The following is a 25,580-nucleotide window of genomic DNA, read 5'->3' as shown; positions in this document are numbered from 1 at the left end:
AGCCTTGCACAGGAATTAGTAATCCCACACCCCACCTGCTATGTTACTACTGTCAATGACTTCCAATGATTTTCTCTAAAAATCCTGCTTCCACTTGAGGGGTAGAGTCAAAGGAAAAACAAATTCACCCTTTTGCCCAAAGTCAGTTTCTCCCTTCTAAGCTCCTTGTTTAATGGTACCAAGATTCTCCCAGACTTGAACTTTGTAATCAGCTTCATCTCTCTCTGACCACCCACATCCATTCACCTGTATCCAATCACTTGGCCCTAAAATTTCTTTCTTCATGATGCCACTAATATCTCCCTTTCTATTTGCATACTTTGGAGTAAGGAGTGTGGGAGAAGTTGTATAAAGAAAAATACAGAAAGCACCATGCAAATTGAAAACAGACAACCTTGAGCAAACTCTTACAACTTTATAAATAACATCTTAGTGGAGAGTCTGGAGTACTCTGAATTCTCAGACAGGAATTGCCAATACACATTCTCCCGAGATTGCTGGCTGGAGAGAGTCACAGTGCTGCTACTTCAGTTGTTTTTTCTTTGACAAAGAAAAGCATGATAAAATGTACACAGTTTTTTGATGTAAAATGTCATGGAGAAATTAAAGCATTTTCTTCTATTATCAAATGGATCCCTCTTCCTAACACAACAAATGCTTCTGTTGCATTGTTCCGTCCTCAGGATCTGAACTGCGCTCCCCTCACACACTTTCAGACTTCTCTACTCAAACGGTCCTTCCTTTCTGTTTTCCCATTTCATTTTCTTTCCTCACTCAGTCCATCTTATAACAAATGATCACAAAGGTACCTCATCCCTCCTGTTAACTGCGAGCTCTTAGAGGTCAAGGAACTTGTGAATATCCAGTTCACAGTATACTTTAAAACAAGGACAGGCTAGTAGGGCCCAGGCCACAGGCCAGGGTATGGAAATAAGAATCCAGAAGGGATGCTCAAATAAGCATTCGTATTTCTGGGAAGAACCCAGAAGGATGCTCAAAGAGCCCTAAAATTATTATTTTTTTAATCGAGGACTTAGAATAGTGACTCCAATGTATTTTTGTATCAGAGATACCCTTTCAGAAACCTAGATTTTGCATTTTGATGAGGAAGCCCTGAAACCTCTCCATAGGATACACATAAACACACTTTGTGTAGTTCATCCATGGACCCAGAGATGGCCTTCCCAATGCTGTGAAGTGGTGACAGGTAGCATTATGGCTTTAATCAGCTTTAATGCCTGGCAGTAGTATACTGACACAGGGCTTTTTATCATTTGCAAAGATGAATGAGAAAGAAATGTGTATCATAAATGCCCAGGGGTGCAAAGTCACCTTTGGCCTGACTTGTTTCTCCCTAAATTAAAAAGGTTCCAGCTATAGGCATCCATTGGTAGAGACCAAGACTGGCAATACTTTATCATAAATAGGAAGCCTTGGACCGTTTTGCTGTAAATTATCCATTTTTAAAGAAATGTTAATCAGGTTTTTACTTTGATTTTAAATCAGCTTACCTAAAGCCTCATAACTGCTGAAAAATTGCAGCACTTATTACCTACACTGATTACTTGCATATATTTTAGAATGGTTTGAAAGCAATTTTAGCAATACTTAGTAGTTATTATGGCTATTTTTTAATTTAAAGAAAAACCTGACAATTTTTATCTAATTCAAGATTGAAAATATGGTTCATCTAGAGATAAAAAGCCTTAGTCATTCAGGCTGAAAGGTTCATACCTTTCAATATTCATCTTTCTACAACTTTCAGTAAATGGATTCTCTAAACTGGTACATGTGTTAGAGCTTATTAGACCAGTAGAGCGCAATAGTGTTCCTCTAGATCTCAAGAGTATCTGTTGGTACCTTAATGTCAGTGTTGACATTTAGAATACATCCATAGAGAAGTAACATATTTTCTAAAGTATTTTAATTTAACTTCTTTAATGTTACCAGCCCAATGATGTTAATAAAATAATTGTGATAATTAGTTTCCAAGTTATATAATGATCTCTGTGCAAAAACAAAACTTACTGAGGTAAGAAATAAGCGTCTAACTGAAATGGAAGGGATGAAACGCCAAGGCCAGTGAAGACCCAGTCCCTCACACTCAGTAGTATCTATGCAGATACATACTATTTTGGTGACATCCTGCTATTGCAGAGCCAGAGAGACAGAGAGAGAGCCAGAGAGAGAGAGAGAGAGCCAGAGAGAGAGAGAGAGCCAGAGAGAGAGAGAGAGAGCCAGAGAGAGAGAGAGAGAGCCAGAGAGAAAGCGAGACAGAGCGAGCCAGAGAGAGCGCGAGTAGGCCAGAGAGGACCCGAGCGGGCTAGAGCGAGAGTGAGAGCGAGAGCCAGAGAGCCGGAGCCAGAGAGCCAGAGTCAGAGCCAATGGAACTGGCACCAGGTGCGAAGCTAGGCTGAGGAACACAGTAGAGAAGAGGCTGTAGACCCAAACAGTCATAGTTATCAATGCCTGAGAAGACTAGTATAACCAAACAATTCTCATCTATACACTGGATGTACTTAATAATTTCCCTGTTTCTAAATCAGAAATTGTGGTGACCTTGTACTATACTACAAGGAACATGGCCTGGTGTGTGTGTGTTGAGGGGGAGGTGGCAAGAGATAAACTAACCCCATTTTATAATTTTGAACAGAGCCTAGTAAAGAAAAATGGCAATGGGCTATAGGAAGACCACCACCACACTTAATTGCATGGAAAGAACTGCTACTCCAAAGCAGAACAAAGAATAGTATTAGGGTTTATTCAATTAAAAAAACTTAATTAGCTTTTAAAAATGAGGAAAAGAAGAAAATCAAGCAGCGAAAAAGCCATTATCATTAATAGGTTGCATTCACTAAGATGACACAAACAGAGCTTATCAAATACCTTTATGACCAACATAATTTTCTAGCAGATCCTGACCATCATTAACTGTTGGATCTGTGAAGCTGAGACTTGCCACCAAGACCTGTTACTACTGACCCACTCAATTCTCTTACCCTTTTATTCATAAAATGTTCTCCGACATAAATTTCTCATTCTTTGTTAGTTACATTTTACAAAGGATATTTTACCTGTAATTAGGCTTTGGACAAGATAAAAACCTTTATTTAAAAATACAGTATTCTCTTCCTTTAAAAATGTGTACAGAAAAAGGATTTAGATAAAATATGATTTTAAAAAACAAGAAACAAAGCCAAATTCTCACAAAAATCAAGAGAAATTGGTGAGACCCAGAATATCAAACCAACCAGAACAGCAAGAGAGGCAGGGCAAATAGATGGAGAACAACCACAGGCACATCAAGTTTTCCCTGAAGCCTCTCCCCACAGCATTTTTGTTCTGCAAGTTAACAACGAGCTCAGAGATGTCCAAGTTGCATGCAGTCTAACTTTTACCCACCTCACATAATGGTGAAACCATTTATTTAATAAATACAATATCAGAAAGGGTATACATTAGGAGACCCACTTCCTCAAAGAAGCTGGGAATTCTCTCTTAGGAACAGCATCATATAACCTGGGAAGCGCTGTGGAAATCCAGGCACATTTTCTGTAAGCTGTGACTTCAACTCTAAACTAAATTCTATTCCTTTCTATGTACAACGAGTCCCTGGGATCTTTGGTGGGGAATCAGCAACAGCAACCTCGTAATCCATAGGCCAAACCAAGGGCTGTTTTCCTTTTCTTCCTTTAATGCAGAGGCTCACGCTCTCCTGCTGTTCATCAAAAGTGTGAGAAGTAAATAAGTTATTGATCAGTGGCATTAGGAATATAACAATAGAGAAGAGAAATGGCTTCCAATTATTGTGTCTGGGACCCTTGCGAAGACAAAGCCTTACTAGCTTTAGGATCTTGGCTACAAATGGTAAATTAGTAGTAGCTTTTGAAATCCTTGGGCATTCAAGTTGGCTAATTTTTTCATTTTATAAGAGGAAGGTTGGGACAGCTGATATCTATTTACAGAGGTTCTACAGTAAAAGGTTGGCTGGTGCAGAATGAGTTTTTTTTTTTTTTAGATACAGAGTCTCGCTCTGTCGCCCAGGCTGGAGTGCAGTGGTGCGATCTCAGCTCACTGCAAGCTCCACCTCCCGGGTTCAAGCGATTCTCCTTCCTCAGCCTCCTGAGTAGCTGGGACTATAGGCGCCTGCCACCTCGCCCTGCTAATTTTTTGTATTTTTAGTAGAGATGGGGTTTCACCGTGTTAGCCAGGATGGTTTCGATCTCCTGACCTCATGATCCACCTGCCTCGGCCTCCCAAAGTGTTGGGATTACAGGCGTGAGCCACCACGCCCGGCTGCAAAATGAGTTCTTAAGGGGAAGATTACTCACAGGTAAAGCTTGAAGACCTTGCACTCTTTCCTCCCACCAGGCGTTTTGTGCTTCTTGATCCTGTGTGGGTCCCAGAGACCCCAGTGTCACCATGATGGGTATCTCCCTGGGGTGACTGGGCCTGCTGGGCTTCTCTCAGTTCCCTGAAGTGTGAGGGAGAAAAAGCAAAGGCTACTTGATCTCCAGTCAGAGATATGTATGATCAAAACTCATATATAAATGTTTTTCTTCTTGTTTCAGTATTTACAGAAACAAAAAGCCTGAGCTATGTACAGAATACAAAATTCAGTTACTATGATTGTCATAAAAAATGGTTGACACACACATGTCATACAACATGGCAGGTTTAGCTCCCCAGGCTCTGCTGATTGGAGTATAAGTGATCTTTAAAATGCTTTAAATTAAGTGAACAGCTCTTCAGGCTACATATGAAAGGTACCAGGGTCAATAAACCACAACTTCTGAGTCAAATCTGGCCCATCACCTGTATTTATAAATAAAGTCTTATCGGAACACAGCCACTCATTTATAGTGTAAAAACAGCCATTGACAACATATAACAGCAGAGCTGAAATCATTCCAGCAGAAAGCATATGGCCCACAAAGCATAAAATATTTACTCTCTAGCCCTTCACAGAACAAGTTTTTCAACACTTGGTCTAGACCAGCGGTCCCCAGCCTTTTTGGAACCAGGGACTGATTTCGAGGAAGACAGTTTTTCCATGGGTGGGGAGTCGGGGGAAGAGATGGTTTCAGGATGAAACTGTTCACCTCAGATCATCAGGTATTAGATTCTTGAAGGAGTACACAACCTAGATCCCTCACATGCACAGTTTACAATAGGGTTTGTACTATAAGAATTTAATGCTACCACTGATCTGATGGGAGGCAGAACTCAGGCGGTAGTGCTCACTCACCCACTGCTCACCTCCTGCCATGCAGCCCGGTTCCTAACAGGCCACAGACTGGTACTGGTCCATGGCCCAGGGGCTGGGGACCCCTGGTCTAGACAATTTCAAGATGCTGTCTGCCCCATCTCTATGATAGGTGCCCATCACTGGTACTGGCTGATGATAGTCACCTGTGTCTCCATAGCTGGCTTCCCAGAATGTATACACCACACCTTAAGAGGTACTTATATTCTTGTGAATAACATATGTAAGTATAGTACTTTGTACTTTCTTTATTAGCTGGGACAATGGAATTCAAAACTAGAACAGAAAAATATTAAGCGGCTTATTAGGAAGATTTACCTGACTAAAGGCCAAGAGTCTCTACAAGTTATTATTAATACTAAGAAATCAGGTTAGGGATGCTTCAAAGCTAATCTTTCCAAGATGGATGACTGTATATCCAAGAGAAGTTGGACTTCTAAGCTTATTTTAAGCAAGAAAATTTTTCATTTTCTTCTTTTGTATTTTCAACAGCGTACAGTATATGTAATAATTACTCAAAAATGCCTTCAGAACACTGCTCATCTCCAACCCCAACCCATCAAATTCCTATTTTTTTGTTTCCGTTTTTCAGGGGAAAGCGTGAACGCAGTCCCCCACTACAACTAATTATGCAGTCGAGTTTTCCACATTTGGGAATATCTCAGGGGTCAGCACATCCGGAGTGCAATCGATGAGCCTCACGCTGGGAAAAACCACCTTCGTGATCATGGTATCTTCCCTGCCAGGTAAGTATTTGAATTCCCATTTATTGAAGGAATGGATTAACAAGTAAATATATGCATGAATACAAGCCCACATGAGTAGGGGAACAGATCGTTTTCTTTGCTCAGAAAAATAATCCTTCCTCCAAATGTGTACCAGGACAGTATGTCTACCTGCCTGCCCCTGAAATTTATGGGTTTCTAAAATAGGTCTTACCCATCTTACCTGTGGTTATCTTATATTAGGTGATCACCAACCAGTTACTAAGATACCTGCTGTCACTTAGAATCCTAAGTTTTCTTTACTGGTATTTCCTTATATTCCTCACTCTTGCTTCCTTTGTTTGCATTAACTGGAATTTTCTCTCTCAAGCAACCTAATCACAGAGCCTCCCAGCCCGATGCTACAAAGAGCCGCATGCTGCCAGTTTCCTTGTGGGCAGGGACCTATGTATTATAATGGTGAATATATTTATACTTGAATCCACAGAGAAGACACAGTAGACTAGTCATACCATTGTGAGTAGTGCTCAGATTCTTTCTTGACCCCCCATCATCCAAAAATATACCTTTCCAGTGTGGCAGTCTTGAACTTTTCCAAATTCAGCTGCTGTTGGAGCTCTTCTGTTTTTCCCAGGGAAGGCCGGAGAACTGTATTTCTGGCCAGAGCTGCTGCAGAAGGTCTCTGTTCGGCATCAGGTTGGATCATGTTCTGATGATATAGGACCAAGAGGAAAGAAACAGAAGCTTCGCTATTGGGAAAAATCTTCCCATTCAAGCCAACTCCAACCCAGCTTCTCCTGGTGGATTTTGTAAGACATTGCTTCTGCTTTGTGCAGAAGAAAGAAATGAAAACTGAGCTCCACCTGGGGCAGGAGGATTGTCCATGTCTGGTAGCACCAGTTGTCCACACCTTTGATTTGTTTTTAATCATATTTTGGAGCTGGCTGGTTAACTAGTCTATTGCCTTAGTTTTAAAGCAGAAAAAACTAAGACTCTCGATAAAAATTATCCAAATTACTGGAATGGACAAGACCAAAACCCAGTTTGCCCAACTCTTACTCCAGTTTACTTTCTACCACATCATGTTGCTTTTTCACTTAGTATTAACAACCCAACATGACAATATTCCTGAAGCATTTATTTTAAGGTAGACGATGTAACCTATCATGATTTGAATATAGTAGAAAATACCTAATTATATACAGCAACTGAAACTGTCATATAATGAAGAAAACACTGAACGAAATTCAGACCAAATTCAGAGCCAACTCCACCATTTGTTGTATAAACTTTGCTGAAGCTCCATTTCCCTTACCTGAAATTTGGGATAATTATATTCACTTTCTTGAACTATTTTTAGAATTTAACAAAATTAATATATGTCTTATCTAGTACAGGGCCAGCATTTAGGTACTGAAATATCAACTAAATGCAAAAGTGGTTTACATATGGAAATAGGTGATTAGACTGAACAAAAGGAAGGAGGAAGAGTTTGCCTCCTTTCAGGAAAGCAAAAGAAGTCAGGAAGAAGGACAGATTTGTAAATACATTTGAAGTTTGCAAGTAAACTGTGAAACTAATCTCCCACACCTGCAGTCCAGCTACTCAGGAAGCTGAGGCAGGAGGATTGCTCGAGCCCAGGAGTTCAAGGCTGCAGTAAGCTATGATTGTGCCACTGCACTCCAGTCTAGGCAACAGAATGAGAACCTGTCCCAAAAAATAAAAAATAAAAATAAAAATAAAAATAATCTAATCTCCAAGGAAATAGATATTTCTAAGGCTGTTTTGGGAATCCTAACCAATCCTGTTCCTTAAGACATGATTTAAAGTCATATATACACTTTTCTTGACATGATTAAGCTTCTTGACAGTATAAGCTTTTTGTTTCTATTTCAACATAGTATCTTCCTTTTCTTGTCCCCACACTACTCAGATGTCATTAAGAGCAAGTAAAACATAGATTTTTGAATTGACATTATGCCTTTTTTCTAATAGCTCAAATAATTGGTATTATCAATTATCAATAAAGTAGTCTTATACCTTCTTACATATAATAGAAATTCATTCTTTTAGTACTATCACTGTTATCACTAACAATAGTTAAAACCCTGAAGTAGGAGCTAAAGGACCAGATTTGATTTTGGAGTTAGCCAGTCATTCATTGTGACTACAGGTGTCAAGGAGCTGCTCTGAGCCATGGTTTCCTCAACTGCAGGATAAGATGCCACCTGTCTACCTTGTAGCGTTGTTAGAAGGGACAAATGAAAAAATGTTTGTAACAGGATTTTTAAACTAAGCATGAAAAGATTTTACAATATCCTCCGAGTTTCCTTAAGAAATTCTCGATCCACGCCCCCTCCGCTGCCTGCTTTTTTTTTTTTTTTTTTTTTTTTTTTGAGACGGAGTCTCACTCTGTCGCCCAGACTGGAGTGCAGTGGCGCGATCTTGGCTCACTGCAAGCTCTGTCTCCTGGGTTCAAGACATTCTCCTGCCTCAGCCACCCAAGTAGCTGGGACTACAGGTGCCTGCCACCATGCCCTGCTAATTTTTTGTATTTTTAGTAGAGACGGGGTTTCACCGTGTTAGCCAGGATGGTCTCATCTTCTGACCTTGTGGTCCACCCTCCTCGGCCTCCCAAAGTGCTGAGATTACAGGTGTGAGCCACCATGCCTGGACCCATCCCTTATTTTTTCTGGACTTCTAGTCACGTTCCTTTTTCTGTTAGTGACACTACTAGCATCTCCATTTTTCTTTGCCCAACTACTTGCCATCGCACTAAAAAAATAGATATTGCGTCTTCTGTTCATCTCGTAAGAGCTATCACCTTGAGCAGACTGGAAAAGCTTTCTGAGAGCTCCTGAGGAACGTCCGGAAAGTTACCCTTGCGGATATGGTGCCATGCAGCACCATTGGTGGGCAATGACTCTGCTCCTGCAGCCACTGCAATTGTTAATCCCAAGGCAAATATGTCTGCTTTGGGAAGGTGCCGGTAATCCTTCAAAACAGAAGACAGGAAGGCCAGTTACTATGCCAAGCAGGGTGAGTCTGGATTAAAATACAACTGGTAGGAAAGGTTCATTCGAGTGCATAAAAGGTTTAAACAGACACGACGGTCAAAGGTGCATTCACTGTAGTTAGTGATTTCTAGAGAAGAGAGAACATGAATCTACCTGATTAACACTGCTGTGCCCTGAGGAGTCCAAGGCAGAAACTTACTGCCATTTTGCCGTCAGGCTCAGAAAGGCTTGCTACATAACTTGGCTGATCACAGGAAGGGAATACTCATTTTTACTTGATTATCACCCAGGAAGAAGTTATATCCTTCCTAGGCCTGACTCAACAGACATTGGAGAAGATGGGCAATGACTAAACATCATTTCAATAACCAAAACTGGTGGTGCTATCAGAAGGATAATGGCATGATAGATTGATTGGACCAATATGGGCTTGAGGAAAAGGCTTCCTTCTTAGTAGGCAATCCATGAGGTTAGGAAGTCTAAGAAATATTGGGAAACAGTAAAGGACATTTAGAAAGAATAGTCTAAATACTGATTCATCCTTGATTGAGCCAGCTTTCCTCACTTTTTTGGAAGAGTTTCTCTCCTATCTTTGGTCTCCATTCTGAATGGGAAGAGCGGTACCATAATGATAAATATACAGTTTTAATTTTTTGCACTGAGATCCTCCATTTGAGAGTCAAAGGTTCAACAGATTATAAAATACCCTCCATTTCCCTAATCTATACCTCTTGCAAAATCTCATTAGCCAGGAAGCGACTATCTCCTTCTTCTACTTTGGGTTTGTTTATTGATGTTGCGTGGCCCAGGTCACCTAAAAAAAGAAAAAGGAAAAAAGAATAAAATCGAACAAAAGAGCTTTAAAAGCATGTCTTTCTTAAAATGAATAAATTGAGTCATCACTATAAATTTTATAGGATAATGGTAACTGGTAAGGCTATAAGGCAGACTAACCAATTTTATACATCACATTGGCAGAGAGAAACCAATCAGCTTCATTTTCAACTTCTTCTATGACTCCAGAGGATTCACTTTGCATCTTGTGACAAATGAATATATTACCTGAAAAAAAAATGACAGGATAGATGTAAGTAATGACTTCTAAGCTTTTTCCTCTCAAAGATTCTTTTCTGTATTTGACAATTCAGCTTCTCTCCTTTCTTCTTTTGTGTGGACATAGACTACTAAGGTTTTTTTTTTTGTATGAAATCTCACATCGCTTCTGAACAGCTAGTGATTGATAATACCTATTTAAGTTGAACTGATCTCATATGTTCTCCATTCTCTGATGGGACTGGTATCAGAGTACTATTGTCCCCAAAATAAAAAAAATAGTAAGAACTTGTCCTTGGGTTTCACATTAATGAGTGACAGTTACTCATTTCTCTTTAATCAGTGCAGAGTTAGAATGAGTATAGCCCTAGTCATAAACACAATCAGAATGTAGCTGATATGCTGTCACTTGCCTTTGTAGAAAATTAAATACCTAATTTTACTTTTTTGGCCTTACTACTATATGGGTAAGAGTCTTTTTTTCTATGTCTGTTGGGCCTAGGGGAGAATAAAACTATTTAACTGATTTTTTTTTAAGGAACACAAATGGAAGAAAGGGGTTCTGCCAGCAAACACCGTCCTTGACACTTGATAGACATACAGACCTAGATTTTGATGATAGCATAGAAAGAACAAAATACGGTAAAAGTGGCAGAAGGGAATCACACTGACTAGGTTTGATGTCCAGGTGTACCATGCTAGAGTTGTGGATGTAATTAAGGCCAAGGGAAATCTGTAGAAGGATGTCCTTGAGTTTTGGCTCTTCAAAATGATTGCCAGACTTAGTGTTTTCAGATATAGCAGCTTGCAAACTCCCACCTGGGAAAGAACAACAGAGAATAGCCCCACAGTATGAGTCTTATAGATGAAAGCATAGTAAATACAATTGGCCTCCTATATCTTCAGGGGATTAGTTCCAGGACCTCCTGCAGATATCAAAGCCCCAAATGCCCAAGAGCCTTGTATAAAATGGCATAGTACTCTGATCAATACATTCCTCATGAATGCCTTCAGCCCAACAAATAGATTACTTCGGTGTCAGTGCAAAGCATAATATCTGCCCTATTTATACCACAGACATGTTGGAAAGGAGAATTACAGGGCTTTCAAAGAGGAAAAGAAAATGCCAGTATCTCAGGTATCCAGTATATGGCCCCATTGATTCAAGTATGTACCAGCTAACATTTTAAAAGTTTTACCTAATTATTAACTAGAAGATCAATCAGGCATAGTCATATAGCTACTATTGGTGTCAATGATTAGCTCCATGTCAGTGTCAGGCTAGTAGTTATAGGCCATCAGTAATTTTAATTAATGGAGTCTAAGTCTAATTTCATTAGAAATAGATCATAAAATATTTAATGACTGGCAACCCAAGGAGAATATAAAAGCTGCATATACACCTAAATCTTATTTGAGCCACAGTATTTGTACATCAACTGTACTCGATTTATTGTTATCAATTAAATAAAAGGCCTGGATTCATATAGCTATCTGATCTTGATTCTAAGGTATTAGAATGCTTCTGAACACTTTTTCTTTTTTTTTTGAGACGGAGTCTCACTCTGTCACCCAGGCTGGAGTACAATGGCATGGTCTCGGCTCGCTGCAACCTCCGCCTCCCGGGTTCAAGCGATTCTCCTGCCTCAGCATCCCCAGTAGCTGGGACTAAAGGTGCATGCCACCACACCTGGCTAATTTTTGTATTTTTAGAAGAGACGGGGTTTCACTATATTTGGCCAGGCTCGTCTCGAACTCCTGACCTTGTGATCCGCCCGCCTCGGCCTCCCAAAGTGCTGGGATTACAGGCATGAGCCATTGCGCCCGGCCTCTGAACACTATTAATTAGTGTTCATTGGCAGGTTCTTCAAATTATAGAGACCCAGCTCTAACTGGCAGTTACAAAAACCATAGCTCCACTCATTGAGCTCTGAGATAGTCATGGAATTTGAGGGAAATAATATTTAAATGCATTCTGTGTAAAATTGAATTTAAAGAATTATTTTAGCATGACATGTAAGTTCAGAAGGGAGAAAAATTTAGCTCGTTTCGGAAACAAGGAGGGCTACAGTAAAGTTTTTTATTTTTTGCAAGTATTCTTAGAATTTATACACTATATATGACTTATTAATTAGAAACAATAAGTAAGGAAAGAGCGTTTTGGAGCTTGTTAAAAATGAAATCACTCGGCTAGATGCAGTGGCTCACGCCTGTAATCCCAGCACTTTGGGAGGCCGAGGCAGGTGGATCACCTGAGGTCAGGAGTTCAAGACCAGCATGACCAACATGGGGAAACCCTGCCTCTATTAAAAAAAATACAAAAAATTAGCCAGGCATGGTGGCAGGTGTCTGTAATGCCAGCTACTCGGGAGACTGAGGCAGGAGAATTGCTTGAACCCAGGAGGTGGAGGTTGCGGTGAGCCGAGATCGCACCATTGCACTCCAGCCTAGGCAACAAGAGCAAAACTCCATCTCAAAGAAAAAAAAAAATGAAGTCACTCCAAGACAAAGTGTGTAGGTGAGATCATGAGGTGCTACCAACAAGGAGGAGGGCTGCAGCCACCAAAGCTCTGGTTTCTCTACCAGCCTGGATGTTGCTTAAGGGGAGGGAGCACATCTAACTCATCTTCACTTGCCCAAGGTCTAGCATGGCATAAATATTTTCTGAACTGAATGATTATCCTGACAACAGAAGGGAAAGAAAGAATAAGTTGAGGACCCCTTTAAGAGGAAGAGAAGCTCTGTGCTTCCAAGCAAGACTATAATATATAGTACAGACTTTTTAGGTATATCTGCTATCCGTGGAATGAACTATGAGGAGGAGGGAAAGTTTATTTCTGAAGGCTTATAAAGTTCATCTCCCTCTTCGTAGTTATTCATCTATATACTACTTACCATTGCAGTATTCATTCTGAATGATCATGTGGTCATCTTCTGCCCATGAGGAATAGTAACGTACCACATGGGGGTGATGCCCAAGCACCGCGTGAGCATAAACTTCATGCAAAGCCGAATTCCTATGAGACAGAAAAGCATTGAGGAATAAAAACATCAATCAAGATAATGTACACAAAAATGTTTCTTAAAAATATGAGGCTTTACTAGCAATGGCAGAATATTTATTGAGAGCTCACTGCTTGCTTACTATTTTATCTCATTGAATCTTAATAATCATTTGGTAATATACAGTGGAAACAATGAAGGCTGTTGAAAGTAAGTGGCCCAAAGTCGAACTGGTAATAGTAGACTTAAGAGCAGAACCTTGGTCAGCCTGGTGCCAAAGTCCATTGTTTTTTTTTATTTTAACATGGCATATGTAAAGAGGAGCTTTAAGTGGTTATGCCTCAATGGCAGATGTGCGTCAGGTCTTCATTTCATCCTATCACAATCAAAACATTTTAATGGGCTTAACGAGAAGGCCACTGTACACCAGATTGTGGATATTGCAATGGGCCTTTGATTCATCTCTATAAAGGCCAGGCAGTCATTAGAGTGAATGTTAGCCTCAGCCAATATGATATACTCACAGGAATAGCCTTGGGGAGAGATATTCCTTATGGAATAGAAAATCCCAACACAAATTAAGCAAAATAGAGTACTTGATGAGTCTCAGTATAAAAATGAAGAACTAGCCAGGTGTGGTGGCACATGCCTGTAGTCCCAGCTACTTGGGAGGCTAAGGCAGGAGAATCACTTCAACCTGGGAGGCGGAGGTTGCAGTGAGCCAAGATGGTGCCACTGCATTCCAGCCTGGGCAACAGAGCTAGATTCCATCTCAAAAAAAAAAAAAAGGAATTCTAAAACCTGTATAAAACCTGTAATTCTAGATTCTGCATGTTAAGTATATCCTCACAGTTCATAAAAAGCCTTGGCTGATCTGAAAATATGTGTTTTCCTTGTGATTAAGGAAGAACTTTTGAACAGTTCTGGGAATCAAACAAACTTTTATTTTCCCTTGCATGTAGTCTCTGAAACTTTACTATTGAATTCATTGTTAACGTAAAGTAAAGATAAACCAGTGACTTTATAATAACTTTCTGTTTGGTAATATTTCTGATAAATGAAACAGACACCAGAGGACAATTCCACAAATCTATTCATTTTTTAAAAAGTCAGAAAGACCAGCAGTAGAAAGTAAAAGCCACAAAAAAACAAAACAAAACAAAACACCACATCATGATTGGCCAGGTGCAGTGGCTCACGCCTGTAATCCCCGCACTTTGGGAGGCCAAGGCAGGCAGATCACAAGGTCAAGAGATCGAGACCATCCTGGCCAACATGGTGAAACCCTGTCTCTACTAAAAATACAAAAATTAGCCAGGTGTAGTGGTGCGCGCCTGTAGTCCCAGCTACTCAGGAGGCTGAAGCAGGAGAATCACTTGAACCCAGGAGGTGGAGATTGCAGTGAGCCAAGATCACACCACTGCACTCTAGCCTGGTGACAGAAAACAAACAAACAAAAACACATCATGATCTAAAATGATCGTGTTGTATTTTAGGAAGTAACATCTCTGAGCTGGAAAACTCAGAAAGGTTATGAATATGAGACAACATATAATGTAGGGTGATTTTAAAACACAAATGATTTTTAATGACATCGGTGCTTTAATTTAAAATAATTTGACAAGAAACAACTCTCCAAATCTGTTTATATTTTTAGTGCATTTCAAAGGTACTCACTCATTTGATAATTCTGTAAAAGTTTTCATAGAGCGCTTTATTGCATAAACACATCCATCCAGCCTCTTAATGCACTTGTAGACTGTACCAAATTCGCCAACCCCAATTTTTTCAACCTCCAAGAATTCTTTTTCATAGCGGGAAGCCATGTTGGTTTCTCGTAAAACACATCTCTAAAGTATTTTAATAAAAAGGAAATTAGAGTAATTCTACCATGTTGTAAGCAATAAAATTAAACAGTATTACAGTCCTAAGTTGCTCCAAGTTTTCAAAAAGACTTCTGAGGTGACTGCAATGAATTCTACTTGGGTCAATATTCATGGTAGCAAGAATCTCCCCAATTGCTGACTATCTTCTTTGTTTTCTTTGTAACCTTCTGTACAACCCTATACTGACAATTCTCACTTATTTTTCAATATTCTTTTCTCTATCTGGGCATACTGTTCTTTTCTACATGTTCCTAAGGGGACACAACTTCTCACTCCCAGAGCTACTGTCCTTAGTTCAAAAATAACTGGGACCTGGGTGGAGCAAATTAAAAGAAATGAAAGACCCCCCTTCTTTATGTGTCTTAAAGTCTGAATGCTAATGTTTCCATCTCAAGCTGAATAAGCATACTTGTTTTCTGTTTCTTTTCCCAAAAATACCAGCCTGGAGAAATGATTTTGTCAAAATTGTCAAACTTTGACAATTTTGGTTAGTTCAGACTATGTGCTCAGGTCTAGCAACCACTCCCGCTACTGGCCAACTAGCAACATCATTCATTGCCCAGGTAGTAAATAACCCCAGGCCAATCTGAACTCCTTTCAGTTTTCCTATCTGTAGGATGAAGATCATGGCAACTACTCTTCAGGGTTCTTTTAAATATTACATGAGAATATACAGTATTACATATATTATAATATATCTTAGGATAGTGTCAAGTACATAGTAAATTCTCATTAAACTATTATGACCAAAAATCTCCATAAATTTATATGAATCTAAATCCAAGCTGATTTATCTCCCAAAGTCATCTTTTCTCAGTGTCTCAATCCTGAAGAATTTTTCTCCAACTTTATGAGTTTGAAAAATCTTGGGTTTTACTACTTCCTCATTTTCAACATCTAATTCTGGTCACTTTCATCAGCAAGATCTCTTAATTTTCATTACCCTTAGCCAGTCTCAAGCTCTGTTCCCTTCTTGTCTGGATTGGCTACAGCTACCAGCCCTCTCTTTAACTCTTCTAATAGTAAGAATTATTTTTGCAAAATGATACCACAGAATCAGAGATGCCTAATTGTTTCCCATGAGAAATTCAAACTCTTGATAAGAAAGCCTCAAGACCTTCTACCAACTGCGCACTCACTACTTGACTACCGTCCCCCTAGATACCAATGAAGCCAGTATACCATCTGCATCTATCCCTGACCACTCCCCACCCACCATACCCCTCTTACACCTGAACTCTGTTCTCCTGCCTTGATAGCATTAAAAGTTATTTACTTCCTTAGCCTAAAATTATCTTAATATACAATCTCTTCCTACCCAAGCTCTATTTCATAGAAGTATTTACTAACCTCTTCTAGATTTTAAAGATATACACGCATATGTATATTCACATTGCACATATGTACATACACATATACACAAATACATATATCTCATAGCTTCTAATTTACATATAGATTGTTTTGAAATTTCAAAGGTTTTAACTACTGTTTGGGCAGATGTTTTTCCTTAAAGGGTGTAACTAAATACAATGCTTTGCACTTATTTAATGTTCAATAAATATTAGAATTTCTATCTGAAATCAAGAGATAAATTATAAAATAAGTGAGGAATAAAATCCAACAGTAAAATAATGGAGGCATAAGTCAGAAACATTTGCATTTGAAGGAACACCTGTGCCAGTGGCCTTCTTTTCTGTGATGTTTACAATAGGCAAGTGCTAACATTTTAACATATTAACATATTTATTTACGCAAATAAAACTTGCTTCAGAAAACTTTAAAAATTTAAAGGAAAAACAAATATTAAGTTTCCACCATTCAAAAATGTTGAAATAGCAGTGGTTATACCTCCATTTCATTCTCCCTGTGATTAATGTGCAATAGATAGTTATGGTCATTCAGCGTATAAAATTTTGAGTCTTTTGCACACTAAACATTAACATACACATGTTTTCAAGGTGTTATAACAATCTTAATGGCAATTTAGTATTTCACTGACTTAAAACTGTAATTAGCTTAGCCATTTTTCTATTATCAGGCATTTGGTCTCCCCCCTTTTTTGCTGTTACAATAAACATCTCTAAGGATAATGTTTACAGTATTATTTTCTTAGGTTAGATTATCAAATGAGGGATGGATCAAAGATTGTGAACATTATAAAATCAAATATTGATACATTTAAGAGCTAAAATTTTACATATAAATCTCTGGCTCTATGCCCCTTTTTTCCATTATCTTTTTCTATTTTGAGACCAAAAATATCTTAATTTTCCCTTCACTTCTCTACCCCATGAGTGTAGAGTTTTTCTCCAGATTAAAATAGTAGCAGAAATATGTAATTTTAAAATACTCTAAAGTAATGATCCAGCATATACATATCACTGCCTGGCAAAGTTACAACTAGCTGAGAACACAGACCCTGACTAGGGTCCAGATAAATTCAGCTGCAAAGCACATTTACAAAGCTAGCATGTGAGATGGGGTGAGATGGGGAGGGGAGGAGGGGAGGAGAGAAGGAGAGTAGGAGAAAGGAGGGGAGGAGGGGAGATGGGGAAGAGAGGGCAGAAGGAGAAGGGCAGAAGGAGAGGGTAGAAGAAGGGGAGGGAGGGTGCAGGGTGAAGGAGAGGAGGGGAGGGTGAGGAAGGAGAAAAGGGAGGGTAGGGAAGAAGGGAAGAGGGAGGAGAGAGAGGGAGAAGGGGAGGGGAAGAAGAGAAAGAATAGGATAAACTGCCTATATTGTGGCAGCTGGGACAAAGAACTACGCTTACCTTGGCAGGCAACCCTCCCTTGCCTTCCTCTGGACCAGCTTCCTCACTTAGAAAAAAAAAAGTTTATCAATATATAATTAATATTTATTGAGGCCGAACTATGCTAGGTTCTAGGGATTTAAGAGTAAATAAGACAATTCATTTCTCTTCGGTTTATATGTGGAGGCAGGGATAACCAGGAAATTTCAATACAAGAACCTAGAACTGGATAAGATAACAAGGATACCATGGACAGCACTCAATTATTTCAAGAGTGAAAAGCTTTCCCAGAAGAGAGAATATATAAGCCAAGATTCTGGGAACGAGTAGGAACTAGCTAAGGGAAAAGAGTGAGGTTTTCAGCAGGTAAAACACCATGTGCTGGAGCAAGAGAGCACAGAACATATGTGCAACTGTTAAATGGGTATTATTATCCCCAAACTAGGAAACCAAGACAGAGAGAGGTTAAATAACTCTAGGTCAAACAATTAGCAAGTGGCAGAACTGGGACTTGGAGCCAGGTCTGACACCAAAGCATTTGCTCCTCACTGCCACACCACACTCTCTTTCCGACACCCACCCCTCCCCTAGAATCTGGCTTTGTAATCGGTTCACAGGTAGACTGCAAGTAGGGCAGAATCTGCTCTAACCTGGGATGAGATATTTTCAATTACTCTTCGATAAGCTAAGTGACCAGCAGACATCCTCTTTGCCATGCATACTTGTATTCTGGATCCTTAAGCAAGATTTCAACTAGCTGTAGATTTTTCTTTTGGAGAAACACAAGGTAGAAATGGCAAATGGAAGGCACTCTGCATTCATGGAAATAAATCAATGCTTGGTATTTGTGATTTAGTACCACATTGTAATACTTTATGAAGTGTTTATAAATTATAAAAATAAGGAAAAATACTCTCTTAGAAGCACCAAATGATGCTACAAAAGTGTCAGGATTTCATATTAGCTGTCTTTGTTGCTGGCTTCGGTGAGAGTATAATGATTTACAGAGACTCCTTAAGAACTAAAACCAATCGAATTCTTGGTAGCCAAAGTAGGTGGGTGGACTTGTGCTGAAGTCCTGTTTATTTAAGTAAGAAGGAGATAGTGTTGAGAGAACCTATTCTGGTCAAAGACTGATTAACACATACTCATTGACTCCAAAGAAACAACTTGACATAGCACATTAAATGCTCTGCAAAGTTTACATTGTTAGCTGTCCATTTATTTCGCTGAGTACATATGAACATAAATGACTGCCCCACTTTGGAGGCGATTCCATTCTATAAAAAAGCCTTGGAGAGACATAGTAATGTTCCTGAGTAATATGCACAATCCTTATTTGGATGATTTCTGTCATTCAGGGCCCTTTATGGAATAGTGCAGTTTGGCTTTCTATTCTTTAGCAGCTCTGAAAGCAATGCTTTTTTGCTTCAGCCAATCTTCCATCACCCGCAGAGAAGTTCAAATCCATGCTCTATAGCTTTCATCACTAGTCACACAAGACTCAAAGCAGCAACGTACTCTTTGAAGTTTGAGCTACACGTTCCCCAACTGCCAGCCTCATATTAACCAGAGGGGACCCCTTGAATGCAATTCCATAGCCCACTCAACTTCCTAATAGAAGCCAGAGATCTATTGCTTATTCTGTCTCATCCTTTTATAGAGAAAGCATCTACAGTACATATCAGAATGGAAAGATGTTGGAATCTCTGTGATAAAGCAGGTAAAACCAGCATTGATATCTAGGGAGGGGAGAATATGTAAGCATATACATTTCATTCAAATAGAGTTCTCATTCCTAATCTTACTTTAACACTCACTTCTTACTGCTTGACTGTAGTAGGGTCAGTTCTCAAAAGTCATAAGTAATAGAGCACTTACAGATCTCCTCTTATTTTCCTCTTGCCACCAGATTGAAGAAATAATTTTTTATAGGACTCTGGAGTGAAGGGATTAATATTGACCAGAGCCAATGAGGTCATCTCATCCTTGAGGGGAGCAGGTGTGAGCTTCAAATGCTTAGGGCCTCTGGAAGGAAGCTTCCCTGTTGGAGAAATCACCAACCGGCTCAGCATGGTCTGAATGAGGATGACAAAAGGCAAGTCATAATAGCATTAGTAAAGACATTCCTTATCAGTTAGCTAGTTAATATTTGAATCTAAGAATGCTTTTGCTGAAGGGGCCTTAGAGATTATCTGGTTCCATGTGAACTGGTTGCATTGTAACTGCTCCTCTTATGAAAACTATAGAATCCCAGTCTCTACCTCTAGATATTCTGATTCATGAAGTCAACACAGGAATCTGTACTTTAGTCAAGCTCCAACCCCTTCCCCTGGGCAATTCTGTTAGCTAGCTATGAAAACCAGTTGTTGTCCTATCTCCAGTTTTTAAAGACATGGACATTAAGTTTAGACAAATAAAAATGACTATATTCTCAGAGCTTATGCTTTAACTTCCCCTCAATTATTCATCCAAATATTTGTTTGGTGCCTACTATGTAGCAGATGCTGGGTTAGATGCCAAGTGGTACAGAAGTGAATTCTAAATATTAAGGAATATATAGTTCATTATTCAGCAGTTCATCAGTGTTTAGAAATAATCACCTTGTAAGGAAAAGATTTCATAGACTATTTAAACATGAAAAAAGTTTTTAATTTCACTTAAAGCACTAACTGAGAAGTGCTTCATGAAGTGCGGTAATGAGATTGAAAATTAGTACTCTAAGCCCTTAAGATTCAGATCTTTGCAGTGGCTACAACCAGCTACCAACAAATAGGTAAATGTGAAGGACTTACCACTCCAAGTTGCATACAAGAAGAGAACATCAGCCTAAACCTAACCAGAATGAAACCAAAGGGCGAAGGGAAAAGCCAAAGAATTCCAAAGCAGAATGCTGACCTGATGTCAGGGGCCAGAGGAGTAGCTGTGTTATGGACCTTCAGGAGTATGGCAGCACACACAGGGGCCACAGTATAAGCATTGCACTGTGAGGCCCTTTCTAAAAGACTTCTACAGTTCTGATCATCTCTGCCCATGATATTTTAGTGTAGAAGCAGAAGCCAGATTGCGTGATTCATTAAAGAATGTGAGGCTACCAAAAATGAATATTGGATCTATTGTAAATACTAAATAAATGATTGAATAAGCAGGAATGAAGGAAGCTATAGAATTTACATAGTAACCTAGCCTTTTTTTTAAGTGAAGAAAAATGACGTCATTGCCAGAGTCAAGTGTTTCTCCTATCTTGGAGTTCATAGGGCTGCTTGAAGAATCCAGGAGGCAGACAAGCCCACGCTGACAGACTCACAGCTTTCCTGCGTGTTTATCATGAAGACTGAGGATTGGTTCAAAATAAGTGAAACTATAATGATATTTCTCAGTTATCAATGTGATTTGCAAAATGAACCTAGCATTTTGTAGTAAGTCATTCTGAGAATTCGTTTTTTGTAATGCTGATTATCATATGGAAAGTAAAACACATCTATTACATACGAAACAGTGGGTAGCCACACCTGGAATGCAGCACATAGTTCTAGTTGTCACATCTCAAAGAAAGTATAAGGGGCCTAGAAAATATTCAGATAAAAATTATTCATATCAGGGAAGACAATATTAGAATTTCTAGTCAGGAAATATGAGGGCCAAGAGAATTTGTGAGTGCCACTTATGATGTAGGGAAGAATATTATGTTAATATAGTCGTTATTGCTGGAATAATAGAATTATGAGTAATCCTTTCAAAATCTCAAATAACATAGTTTGAGATAAGACATATGAAAAGAACTTCTGCTTGGAAGCAGAGGAATTTGAAAATTTATTGAAAGATGACACAGGTTGAGAGTATAAATGTGCTCTAGAGAGGGCAAATAATTCCATAAGGAATAGCTGTAGCACAGATGATTGAGGGAGATAAGGGAAATTTGGGGGATAGCTACTTGACTTATGAAGATGGTGAGAAGAGAAGGCAACCTCTCACAAAAACACAAACATAGTATCTTGGGACAGAGAAGGATTTTAAAGGCCCAGTCAACATGATTAGTCCCTTGATGCTTGAATCCTGATATTATTGGGATGTTTGGATGTTTTAAAGGCCCAGTCAATATGATGAGTCCCCTGATGCTTGAATCCTGGTATCATTTGGATATCATGTTGAAATATAATCCCCAGTGCTGGAGGTAGGGCCTGGTGGGTGGCATTTGGATTATAGAGGTAGATTCCTTGGTGCCATCCTCATGGTAATGAACCAGTTCTCACTTTGTTAGTTCACACCAGATCTGGTTGTTTAAAATGAGCCTGACACTTCCTTCCTGTCTTGCTTCCACTGTCTCACTTTTTCTCTCACCATGTAACAAGCTGCCTTGTTTCTGTCCACCTTCTGCCATGACTGTCAACTTCCTGAGGCCCTCACCAGAAGCAGATACGGGCAATATGCTTACTGTACAGCCTGCAGAACTGTAAGCCAAATAAACCTCTTTTCTTTATAATTTACCCAGTCTCAGGTATTCCTTTGTAGCAAGGCAAACAGACTAACAAATCCCTTCTGCAGTATTCCTACCAAGTGGTCGGTCATCAACGAGTGTTCTATGCTTTTAGCCACAGGGAGCTTACACCTCCTAAGCATGCTCTTCTATCTCTAGATGATTCTGTCAGGAAGTCCTTACAGTGAACTGAATTTCACATGATTTTTGGTTCCATCCCTTGACAAGACTGACTAAGCCAATCCTCCTTTCCCATGCAGCTTTGTCTTCTGCATAACAATGATCAGCCATCAAGCCTCTTTCCTCTAACACAAACGATGTTTTCATAAAGTATGTACTTTCCCAGTTGCATTTCAGTTTTGCTCCCAAGCCCTGTTCTCTGCCTCTCCCTTAAATGCATTATCCAAGATTTCTAACTGGGCCACTTCTCTCCTTACTCTGGCACTCAGGCTATGTGACCTTATCTCCACCCATGGCCTCAACTACTTCCTAAATGCTGTAGATATCCAAATACGGATTTCCAATTTTCATTGTTTTCTTGTGCCCCATACCCAGTTATCCAACTTTTTATACCACATCTCTGCTTTTCTCCAAGCCCATATATCCCTTAGTGTCATCTATCTTGATTCTGTCTACTGAACCAAGCAAGAAACCTCAGTCATCAGATTGTTTTCGTTTTCCCTCAACCTCTCCATCAAGTCATCTCTTAATTTTTCACTGTCCTAGTCCAGGCTCTTCTTTGTTCAACAGGGCTATTCTGAATAAGCCAGGCACAGAAAGACAGATACTGCTCTACCTCCAGGCTCTCTCATGCTCCATCCCACAATACATACAAAGGTCATGATTTTTCCAAAAAAATCCCTCTACTCAAAACCATGGTAATGGCTCTCTCAACACTCTCAGGATTAAAATCTTGATCTAGCTTCTGCCCACCTACACTGGCCTCATCTCTTGCACTCTCTCACACACAGGCCCGACACTGAATAACATGCTGTTTTCCAAGTATAGCAGCTCCTTCCCCTCCATAACTTGGTGGATGCTTTTCCCTTTGCCTAGAATTCCTATTCCCCTCTTTGCCTGGCTAACTCCAAATATCCTTTAAGACATCTCTCAAACATTACTTTCTTTGGAAAGTCTTCCCTGATAGAGATTTAATTCCTAATTCCTTCTCATCATGCTCAACCATTCCTCTAGTACACATGTTTTGAACTTTATTGTTTCATTTGTTTAATCTTTATTCATTTTGTGGGCTCTTTTTGAAGGCAGTGAATGGGTTTTGCCAGCAGAGGGTCTGCTAACACATCAAGGTGTTCAGTTAAGCTGTGAATGATCAAATGAATGTCATGTTTTCTTCTCTGTGTACTCTTACTCAAAGCCACATTCTCTCAGCCCATTCTCCCCCATATATCAAAACTGGACCAACTTTCATTGCCCTTCCTATACCTTTCTTTCTTTCCTGATCACCACACTGAGAATCTGTCCAGCGGGTTCTGACCACACTTATCACATAGTGCCTTTTGGCATAACTACTCTCTCTCTGCTAGACTGTAAGCTCTTTGAGGGCAGAGACTGTATTATATGCTCCTTACCTATAGGGAATTCTCAAAGAATAAATGGGTGATTAATTGGCTGGTGCTGTGACCACTGAAAAACCCAGAGATAGACATCGGAGCATATTAGCTTTTCTACAATTCAAACAAGCAGCTTAGAATTTCCTGGTATACATGGTACCCACACCCAGCAGGTACTAAAGAGACCTGCTGATAGCAGCTGTGTCGCAGTCAGGATCACAGATGTTATTATGATGATCTTAAGTGCCTCAAGCTGAACCAGCAGGAAGCCGAGCTAATACCAATCCTAGGACTCACACACTATGGCACCAGAGTTGATTAGAGGCAACCCTGCCCCAACTATGGCTTTAATAACATGAATGATGCAACAGGACACCAATCACAACAAGAATAAAGGAATATGCTACTAGGGACTCTTGCTTATTTGCCATCCTCAGCTTATGAAGAAGTATCAACAAGTTTCCTCTTTGCTGACATATACTAGAAGAACCTCCAGGTTCTTCTATTAGACCAAGGAGGGGAGAGGAGTTGTTTCTGGGAGGAGCAGCAGCAAAGACATATGACTATGTTCAAACAGTGAGTGTGGACGTTCTTATATTAGAAAGTATTAGTAAATAATCACACAAAAATAGAGCCAGTTGGCGTAATGGAAAGAACAATAGACTAGGCCAAAAAGATCAGGTTTCTAGTCCTGTCTGTAACATTGGCTGAGCTGTGAGACAGTTTCTGTCTTGGGCCCTTCATTTTCTCATATGTAAACTGCACAGCTGGAGCTCTAAATCTCAATATTCCTTCCAGTTCCAATATTCTTTAACTAGGGACTTTTTTCTACCCAAGATTTGTTTGTGGCCAATAGCCAACAGTTACTGGCACCAGTGGTTTTGAGAAGACAACTGGCAAACCATTTAATTCTGTCCATTTTCTGGTAATTTTAATTTCTTCATTTTCATCAATAAATGTGTAATTGAGGATATACACAGCCTGGAGGTGACTGTCATACACACATGAATCCACTCTATCAACTAAACTACAGGAAAGCAGAGCTTGGCGACCTGCGTCCCTTTTTCCCCCACCCCTTACTTACTTTGGGAGTAGAGGGGCTGTCACTGGGCAGCAGCTTGCTCCTGCTGTCTGGTTGGGCTGGTGTCTCAGGACATTTGAGAGGGTGTGACACTGGAGTCCTCAAAATCTGATCTGGACTTTCTTTGTCTTTTTCCGAAGATGTGTCGAGCTCATGCACGTTGCTAAGGGGAGTCCAAGGTGGTGTACCCTTTGCCTCTGAATCCCGCACTTCACCCTTCTCTGGGGTTTGGCTCGAAGCCTCCCTGCTTTCTTCTACTTTCTTCTGCCCTTCAATCTCAGTCTCCTCACAATAGGAAAAGTTTAATTTCTGCCTTAGTTCTTTGTCAATATCTTTGTCATCCATCTCAGCCAAAGAGCTTTACAACACAGACAAAAAGCTCTATCAGAAGGGAACACTGTGAACCTACAGAAGCAGGGAGGAGAAAATAACTTAACCTTCAGGTTTCGCGATGGTAGCCTGAATTTCCCTCTACCAACTAACAGCTACAAGACACGGTGTTAATTTTCTGCCTTAAGTACCACCAATCTATAAGACCTCAGCTTATCCTGATTTCCATTCTGATTAAAGAAAGCTCCAGTGACTCTCGGAGCAATTAAATGCAGTTCATGTACAGAACTCTTCTGGATATGACACATAGTCTCCCATGTGTTACCAAATACTAGTGAGAAAATTGAATTCCTTTAATTTAGCATGGCTTTAAAAATACCCATTAGCCAATTTGGGAATAAGCTAATATTGAAAAGAAATT

The 25,580-nt window shown here is 39.7% G+C and overlaps 1 protein-coding gene, 1 long non-coding RNA gene and 1 other non-coding gene across 5 annotated transcripts in view; 1 reads left to right on the top strand and 2 right to left on the bottom strand.

Annotated features, from left to right (window-relative positions):
* The window catches only part of LOC117981135 (uncharacterized), a 34,327-nt gene that overhangs the window by 3,435 nt on the left and 5,312 nt on the right, over window positions 1–25,580 (top strand). The window contains exons 2-4 of one of the 3 annotated variants that reach the window (XR_008626071.1): window positions 5,859–6,012; window positions 6,362–6,800; window positions 9,987–10,095. This is a non-coding gene — a long non-coding RNA (uncharacterized LOC117981135). Of the gene's footprint in view, window positions 1–5,858; window positions 6,013–6,361; window positions 6,801–9,986; window positions 10,096–19,612; window positions 20,518–25,580 lie in introns of those variants that run through there. The other 2 variants (XR_004672677.3, XR_008626070.1) reach the window with 2 other exon arrangements.
* WEE2 (WEE2 oocyte meiosis inhibiting kinase) lies at window positions 2,742–25,580 on the bottom strand. The gene is made up of 12 exons (XM_003813373.4): window positions 24,833–25,580; window positions 19,582–19,778; window positions 17,722–17,767; window positions 14,742–14,914; window positions 12,957–13,078; window positions 10,734–10,880; window positions 9,963–10,070; window positions 9,737–9,822; window positions 8,816–8,986; window positions 6,558–6,700; window positions 4,332–4,474; window positions 2,742–3,718 (listed from the first exon to the last, which is right to left on the bottom strand). The coding sequence occupies exons 1-12, from the start codon at window positions 25,172–25,174 to the stop codon at window positions 3,693–3,695; spliced, it is 1,704 nt and encodes a 567-aa protein (XP_003813421.1). The 5' UTR covers window positions 25,175–25,580; the 3' UTR covers window positions 2,742–3,692.
* Window positions 5,856–6,020, bottom strand: LOC112440625 (U1 spliceosomal RNA). Its single transcript, XR_003028641.1, has one exon. It is a non-coding gene; the product is annotated as a U1 spliceosomal RNA (small nuclear RNA).

The sequence above is a fragment of the Pan paniscus genome, chromosome 6 (assembly GCF_029289425.2).
Source record: "Pan paniscus chromosome 6, NHGRI_mPanPan1-v2.0_pri, whole genome shotgun sequence".
Lineage (NCBI taxonomy): Eukaryota > Metazoa > Chordata > Mammalia > Primates > Hominidae > Pan > Pan paniscus.
The sequence above is the reverse complement of the archived record's forward strand: the minus strand, read 5'-3'. Positions and strand labels throughout refer to the sequence as shown.